The sequence below is a fragment of the Anopheles ziemanni genome, chromosome 2, assembly GCF_943734765.1.
Source record: "Anopheles ziemanni chromosome 2, idAnoZiCoDA_A2_x.2, whole genome shotgun sequence".
Classification (NCBI taxonomy): Eukaryota; Metazoa; Arthropoda; class Insecta; order Diptera; family Culicidae; genus Anopheles; species Anopheles ziemanni.
The window spans coordinates 53,967,866-53,975,402 of record NC_080705.1 but is presented as its reverse complement, the minus strand read 5'-3'; the positions used below and the strand labels follow the sequence as shown (position 1 = coordinate 53,975,402).

The following is a 7,537-nucleotide window of genomic DNA, read 5'->3' as shown; positions in this document are numbered from 1 at the left end:
GAACACTATTTGTTCACTTATCGCGAAAAATCTATGTAAAACCTTTGCTCTTGTCAACCGATGCGAAAAATCTTTCTTATAGAAATAGTTTAAATTGACGGTGGTTTATCGTCTTGCTCGTATTCAGTTCACAGGTCGTGAAACCACATTCATAAAACAATGTTTGGTATTCAAACGAAATGATCAAAACTTTCTACGTACTTTTCCAAAGGGGTTGCGGGTCGCATCCGCAATCTGCAGGAGTCTTCACGGAGACAAAAAAACCCAATAACAAGTAGAAGGAAAGCTCCAAAGTAGTCGATATAAGGTAGCGCAGTATGGTATGCCATTGCTTGCCAGAAATTCAAATTGCTTGGAGGAAATCACACAGCTTGTCGTCTTGTTTCCACGCATTCCATCGGTGCGTCGAACGAGAAATGAATGTTGAAAACACACATGTGCGGCAAATGTGCGTCGTCCTACGCGTGAAGGTTGTAGCAGTTTGCAGTGCACCAGTTGGACGCCGGTAAGTGCATCGATAACGGTGCAAAAATGCTGTTGCGTTATGCCGAAGTCAGGCGAATGTAAGGCAAACCATAAAGTAGCTTTTTGTGGCCTATGAGAGTGTTACTCGCATTGCATGGCTCGTGATCATTTGATCAAGTTAAGTACGCTTGTATACGTCTGGTTGGGGTGATTGAACACGTACCATGGTATAAGTTAAAATAAACAAATCTCTCAAAGATTAAAATTAACCATAGTTTTATTCCACGGTTTTACAACGTCTAATACACAAAGTTTAAACTAACAATTCGTTATTCATTGATCCTGTTTCGTCGTTTTTTCCCAACTGCTGTTGTTAGATGACTATTGAGGAGTTAGCTTCTGTTACGTAAGCCATTCATAAATCCTTATATTTCTATTTTTGGACTCATTCATGATTCCTTACAGTTTGCTTTGTTTGTTATGCAGCTAATGCGGTTACTACATTGTTAATGCTCGTCTTTTTTACGCCCAACCGACCGCACCAGTTTGTCCTAGTCAGTTCAGTCCACAAAATCAGTACCGACAAAGTGCATCAAGCGTGCGACGGTCACGATCAGTCATCCTAGTCGGTCACTTCAGAGTACTTTTGAGGGTGCTGGAATAGTCGGGCAAGCATTCATCAGCGCTAATCGCATTAGAAATGAGTCCATCGCTGACGTCAGGCCTACGGATGAACCATTGTGCGTGCAAAATACTAAGGAATCATTTTTATTAAGTTAGCCTACGAAGGGCGGAACAGACTATGTCTGTTGGAATGTCACACCAAGAAGTTTTATTAACGAGTCTATGTTGCTAGTAACCACAACTGTTTCATTGGTAATTGAATATGTTCATACAAATTTAAAAAAGAGATTAATGATTCCTTCTTCTTCTTCTTCGACGATGATTTATTCCAGTACGGCTATTGAATCCAGCTTCCTGGGCCTTCGCAAGCTAACCTGGATACATTGACCTCTATTTAGTTAAGGACCGGCTACTAAGGCCATATGTCCTGATTTTCTATGATTATTCTGAGTTTATGTGTGAGTCATCTGCAGAAAAATAGTATCATAAATTTAAATTAAGGATTGTTTTTATTTGTTTTCTCCAGAAAGAAGAATCTATTAATCGATAAATGGACAACAGGAGAGAGAAGCCAAAAAAGTGGCAACGGAATCTAGAAATTGAACACATCATAAGCACCCTCGCTTACCTGCCGAGGATAGGTACGTTGTCTCACATACTTTGCATTAAGGTTTTTCATACAATAAAAAAAAACATTGGCATATTGAAAACATAGTGCCGTAGATTTCTCAGAACCGATTGAATGCAATGTTGCTTTCTTCGATTTGAGGATAGTATGAGGTGTAATTTTACAGTTTAAACTGTTTACTGCTAAAGCAAAACCCATTTGTATGTAATTTTTCATTTCCTCCAGTTACAGTTCCGTTCAGAAATTCGTACAATTTTAGAAACTACTAGCAACGCTTTATGGCACTTGATGATCATGTGGACTTAAAAATTCTAAAATAAAACTGTTTTATCAAATACTTAAGTCAATGTAGTAAAGAAGTCACCAGTAGCTTTGGTTAAACAATACATATATTTCTTACATGTTTGATTAAAAATATGGATAATATTAAATGTTTCTTAGTCCGTTCCTCTTGCAATCAGTTTTACGATTTCATTTCAATTGTTCGTTTCAGATCCTCCTAGTCCGGGATATCGCACTTTTGACCTCATGATTTCTTATAAATCAATCTATGATTTTATTTATATACATTTGCAACCAAAGCGTACTTGTTATCGAGTAATTCCCACTATTCCCCCGAAAACTATGAATTTAAGTGTTATGCAATAAATTGTTGAACGCCGAATATGAAGATTCTAAATCGAACAACAGTTGACGAACCTGCGCTTCGGTGAGATCGTCGGAAGCCTGCATTTCGTTCAATGTTGCAAGCCAGGAAGCTACTTTTTCCTTGCCCTCGAAATTGTCCGGGATTAGCGAGAGACGGTTCATCGTGTCGAGCAGATCCCTTAACTCGGGGTGCAAGTCATCCATGGCACGTATTTCCAACCGCAGCTTGTCCATAAGCGTGATGAACATCGACACGATGTCAGCGATGCACTTGCTCGTATTACCCTTATCATCCCGAATGGTAATCGGACGGTCCTCGCGGATGCGTTCCAGCGCAGCCGGACAGTCCAGTCTAAACTTTTTAACGAACGCCTCGATCGTGGGAAACTCGGGTCCCTGCACAATCTTGAACGCGACTTTGTACTGCACCAACAACTTCGAACAGGCTGCTGTGTACTCCTGCGGCGTAATGCAATCACGGATGTAGGCTTTCTCCAGATTTTGGAGTGTCGATACTAGTGCGAAAAGATCAGCCATATTGTCGTACTTCTCACGTTCCCGGGCCTGACGATAGAGTTTCACCTCTTCGTAGAGTTCTGGTCGATTTTCTTGCATGATGAATTCCTTGATTTGTGGTCGATTAAAGTTGCTTTGTGCGTGTGTTTAGTTTCAGTCTTTTCACGAGCCAAACATGAAGCAATTTAAGAATGGGTTGGTATATCGGCTCACTTACGGTGCCGTTCACTGGAAATACGATCAAAAACCTTAATAACGGATACCTAGAGTAGATTTTACAGTTCAGGAATTTTAATTTGTTACCTTTTCTGCGCTGAAGATTTTATTGTTTATTGAAATTGACTCACCAGAGGAACTGCGAGTTGTCATGACAAAGATTGTAGCAAGGCAGGCTCACTCACATATTTTGACAGTAGGGTATGACAATGCGAACATGACAATAAGAAAGTAATTCTAGGATTTCATTGATTTTTACTTATTTTGCAGCCTTCGGCATTACTATTAAAAATAGCTACTCATTAAGGGGAAGTAGTAGTTATTATTTTATATAGCTGCAGCCAAAACTGTTCTTCATAAAATAGTGTATTCAATTTGCACTACACGCTACCTAAGCTATATCAACTTTGACCGCAATGTCCGAAAATTGAAAATCGAAAACCGGTTGTCAAAATATTCCGCCGGCTTCTGACTTGTTATTTGTTTTGCTGTTACTGTGATTCGCTAACTCTGTTACTAAAATGGATAATTTACAATCAATTCAATCAAAGCTCACTCTCCATTCGGCTGCTGCCCAAATTCAAAAAGTGTTAAACCTTTCGAAATCAACCAAGTCCAATCCTCGCAAAGTGTCGGATGCTGAAATCGATCTATTGAAAACCCTGTGCAAGTCGGATAACATCCGAATCTGCCAGCTGGCCAGCGAAGCCTTCCTTCAGCTCACAATCGAGGGATGTTTAGAGCTTGGTCAAGCTGTTGGAGCACTTAATATGATTCTTCCGCACACGACTCCTTCACAGTTTCAGGCACTGAGTACGATAATTTTTGAATTATTGCTGCTCGATCTACGGCGTCGTTGTATTTCTACCGGAAGCGACCAGGATTATGTGTGCCAGTTTGATTTGAAACCTCCACAGCATCCGGTGATAGCGTTCATCAGCGACGGAAGCGTTGGTTGTATGACAAGTATAATGGATATGCTGACCAATGCGTTGGACAACCGAGATGATATTATACGAATGAACAGTGTCGAATTCCTGCGACCCGTATTGCTGCACCTATTCGTTAACGCTAGTCTTTTCCCGGAGTGCCAACAGCTGTGGAAACTTTTGGTTATGAAATCACTCACTGACCGGCGTGCTAAGTCGATTCTGTTTGAAATTCTTGCTTGGCGAAGAGAAACAACAACCCACCAAACGTGTTACACTATGAGTCTTCTCATGGAAACTTTAGAGCTGATTCCTCGGAACGACGAGTGCTGCATAGGTATGAGTATGGAGATTGCTTACTTAATGGCTGCTGTAGCCAAAGATTACATTGAATACAACTACGACCCAACACGGTGTTTCAATCTTTTAAAATCCGTTTGCACCGAGGCAATGCAGTGTGATCCACAGCCTTCCATGGACGTTATGTTGGCGATCGCCGCTGACATTCTGTCCGTTGTTAGTCCAGCTAAGATAGAGAGCCTATTGGAGTTGATCAGTATCATTCTACCAACGTGTGGACAAAATAGTCGCATGCTAGTTAAAGAAGCCGTAATTCAGCTTCTCGGCCAGCCTTCATATACGACGAAACTTCTTTTACTTTGTGATACAATCCTTCAAACGATTGAACAAGAAAAGTCATTACCAGAGCACACAGGTGTGAATTTTTCAAGCGCATCCCGCACGGTTTATTATCACAGCGAACTAGCCAAATGGACTACCGTTTGTCGCTGGTGGTTCTCTTCTCCCGAAGCGGTCGAAGAATTTCTGAGTAAAGGCCAAAAGCAGAGTGTACGATTGTCCACCAGCCTCAGTCAGTTCCATCGGGGCATTTATCTTTCGTTGCATCACAAGGATGAAGTGTGGCGTTCAAACTTCCAATCCTTGGTTACGGTCATGCAGCAGAGTGAACTTCAGGCGGCTCAATCCATGATACCGCTACTGTATGGTTTGGCCAAACAGAAGGACACCCGGAGAAGGTTGCACGTGCTGCAGACCATGGCATCGATGGGAGCAAAGGAAAGTGTAATCGGTGTTCTGAAAGCCCTCACGAAAGATCTGGATCGTGCAATCTGTATGGATTTGTATCTTCGGCTATGGAAGGCAGAGCCCCGTACCTATCCTTTGCTGTACGATTTGCTGAAGGATAATAGTCGGCGGCAGGGCGAAGATCTGTGGGAGCATACGATCGCCCGGGCGTATACTATTCGCGAAGTGTGTCTTATAAAGTAAGTGGTAAATAGGTATTTATTTGAAAGAAAAATACATTTTACTTTCCATACGTGTGCCTATGCATTTCTCATTACAGACCCCAACAGCATGGTGAAGATTTGGTGAACTTGTTCTCGGAGGTCCTCAGCAATCCGAACAATCAGGAAAATGAAGTCGCAATTTGTCTTTCACTCGACGCCATCACCAGCCTGTGTGAAAACCACGTCGTGAATATTGTTTCCACCTGGAAGGTGCTCGGTTTTCGCTTCGCCAACGAAAAGCGCCCGCGAATTATCAAATGCTTGTGTCGGTTCTTTGCCAATGTGCCAAGCATCAAGGTGACCACGCTGGACCAGGAACGGCTGGTGAATCACATTATTGGAACGCTCTGGAACTACGTGACCGACTATGATGATGGAGAAATTAATGCTGCAGCCTTGCAGGCATTGAAACTGTTCAATCCACTATCGTTCACCCTGCGTCAAATTCCCGAACAGTTTCGACAGGGTATTGATCTGCCAGACACGGATGACGACGGGGTTTCTGAGGCGGACAGTGCCGGATCGGTGTCACCCGATTGTTGGATCCAATTGATACTGTACTGTAATCACGGTGCCGTGGAAGCAGTTGGCGAACTTGTGGCCTACTACATCGTACGGGAGATGGAAAGCTTCCGCGGCGGGGTCTACCAAACACCCGAGGGTCGTCCGGAACCGTCGAATCTGAAATATCTTCCGCGGGCGAGCATTCTTTCTAGCATCGTCAACTATCTTGTAGCTCAGAGCGCCAAATTCCCTAACGTCGATGAGCGTGTGCTACTTGAAATGCTTCGAATAATCGCTAAACCTTTCCCGAAGCCGATTCCTCCATTGAATTGGTGCTTTTTACACGAGTATTTTGCCCACTGCTTCGAAATGCGTGACCTTTGCCTGCAGATTGCTGTCAAGCAAATGCCTTACTCCGGGACGGCCAAGCGGTTGGTTGAAAACTATCTCAAGGAACTGACCGAAACGGTAATGTTGGAGGACGATTTGCTGAAAATTTACACCGCTATCGGGGAGATCACCGAAGCCGTGCAGACGGAAATCTACAAACCATTTCTGCACCTTTCACTGCACTTTCTTGCCGAACGGGCGGAGGATAAGCGGTTTAGTGACAACTCTCCATTAATGAAGGCAATGCAGCTTATTGGCAAATCTATTACGAGGAAGTACAACAATGAAGACAACTTTTATCATCTTTGTGTGACGTTGGAAAGCTTTTTCCTGCGGTTCGATATTAAATCAAAGGTGAGTAACAAAATTACATGCTATATAAAAAGCACACCTGAGTCTTGTTTTTTGCTATGTTACCTTCTAGTTATTCAAAAAATACATTGAAATGATGGTAAACCTTCCGGTGGAAAAGTGCACCAGTCTCCTGAAACCAGCCACCTGGCCGGATGGTGAAAACGAGGAAAAACTTCAAAAGGCGATCTACCTACAGTTTGCCTTCCGGCGCTACAATCCCAACGCAACCGAGCTACATTTTTACGGCCTCGGTGATATTATTACAAAGGTTGCCCAAATGGCCACCAAGAGCACGCTGAGTACGTTCTTTTTAAGTGGTCTGTACGGGTTTGTGCAACTGTTTGCAGCCGACGGGGAGGACGACAAACCGTTGATCAATTTTATCAGCGAACTGCTCGGACTCATCCAATGCAGCATAACCGAGGGGCACCAGGATCAGCAAGGTGTAACGTTTATGCTGGACGCATTCTTCACAGCTGTGATAAGCTTCTCGGGATACGGCGAACTGCATGGCGGGCAAGTGTTGGCAAAGGAAATCCACCTTCGGTTGGAGCTTTTCCCACTCGCTTTGTGCACACTTTTTCAGCAAAACTTGTGGCGAGAAATTGAAATCAAGGTGAGTTTGTTGAATTTCTAGTCCGTTTGGTGCAGGTAATAATTTTATCGAATTATTTGTTTCAGATATACGAATTCCTTTATCATCTGTATGAGAATGCATCAATGCCGGATGACTACATGGAATGTCTCAGAAACGCGCTAATATGTTGCAAGAAACAGCCCTATTTCCAGCAGGCAAAAGTTTGGCCTAAATTCGTTTCTATGCGTAAAGTTAATACAATGTACAACGCCTGTTAAATGAAGGGAAAATCATATAATTTACTGTAAATATGAATAAATTTCTTTTACCTACATTCATAAATGTGTGTAAGCCTTTGAAGTATTTTCTTTGAAAA

At 42.6% G+C, this 7,537-nt stretch overlaps 2 protein-coding genes across 2 annotated transcripts; one reads left to right on the top strand and one right to left on the bottom strand.

Moving 5' to 3' along the window:
- Positions 1 to 2,088: 2,088 nt before the first annotated feature.
- LOC131293339 (vacuolar protein sorting-associated protein 28 homolog) lies at positions 2,089 to 3,105 on the bottom strand. Its single transcript, XM_058321422.1, has one exon. The coding sequence runs from the start codon at positions 2,978 to 2,980 to the stop codon at positions 2,348 to 2,350; it is 633 nt and encodes a 210-aa protein (XP_058177405.1). The 5' UTR covers positions 2,981 to 3,105; the 3' UTR covers positions 2,089 to 2,347.
- A 513-nt stretch (positions 3,106 to 3,618) lies between these two features.
- On the top strand, positions 3,619 to 7,497 carry LOC131287596 (focadhesin). Its single transcript, XM_058316663.1, has 4 exons — positions 3,619 to 5,312; positions 5,393 to 6,584; positions 6,655 to 7,200; positions 7,266 to 7,497. Exons 1-4 carry the CDS (start codon positions 3,619 to 3,621, stop codon positions 7,437 to 7,439), a joined length of 3,606 nt encoding a protein of 1,201 aa, XP_058172646.1. The 3' UTR covers positions 7,440 to 7,497.
- The last annotated feature ends 40 nt before the right edge of the window (positions 7,498 to 7,537 follow it).

Coding starts and splice junctions, on each gene's coding strand:
- LOC131293339 (XM_058321422.1), bottom strand. CDS start 2,980: ATGCAAGAAAATCGACCAGAACTCTACGAAGAGGTGAAACTCTATCGT.
- LOC131287596 (XM_058316663.1), top strand. CDS start 3,619: ATGGATAATTTACAATCAATTCAATCAAAGCTCACTCTCCATTCGGCT. Junction 5,313..5,392: donor CGCGAAGTGTGTCTTATAAA/GTAAGTGGTAAA, acceptor TTCTCATTACAG/ACCCCAACAGCATGGTGAAG. Junction 7,201..7,265: donor GGCGAGAAATTGAAATCAAG/GTGAGTTTGTTG, acceptor TATTTGTTTCAG/ATATACGAATTCCTTTATCA.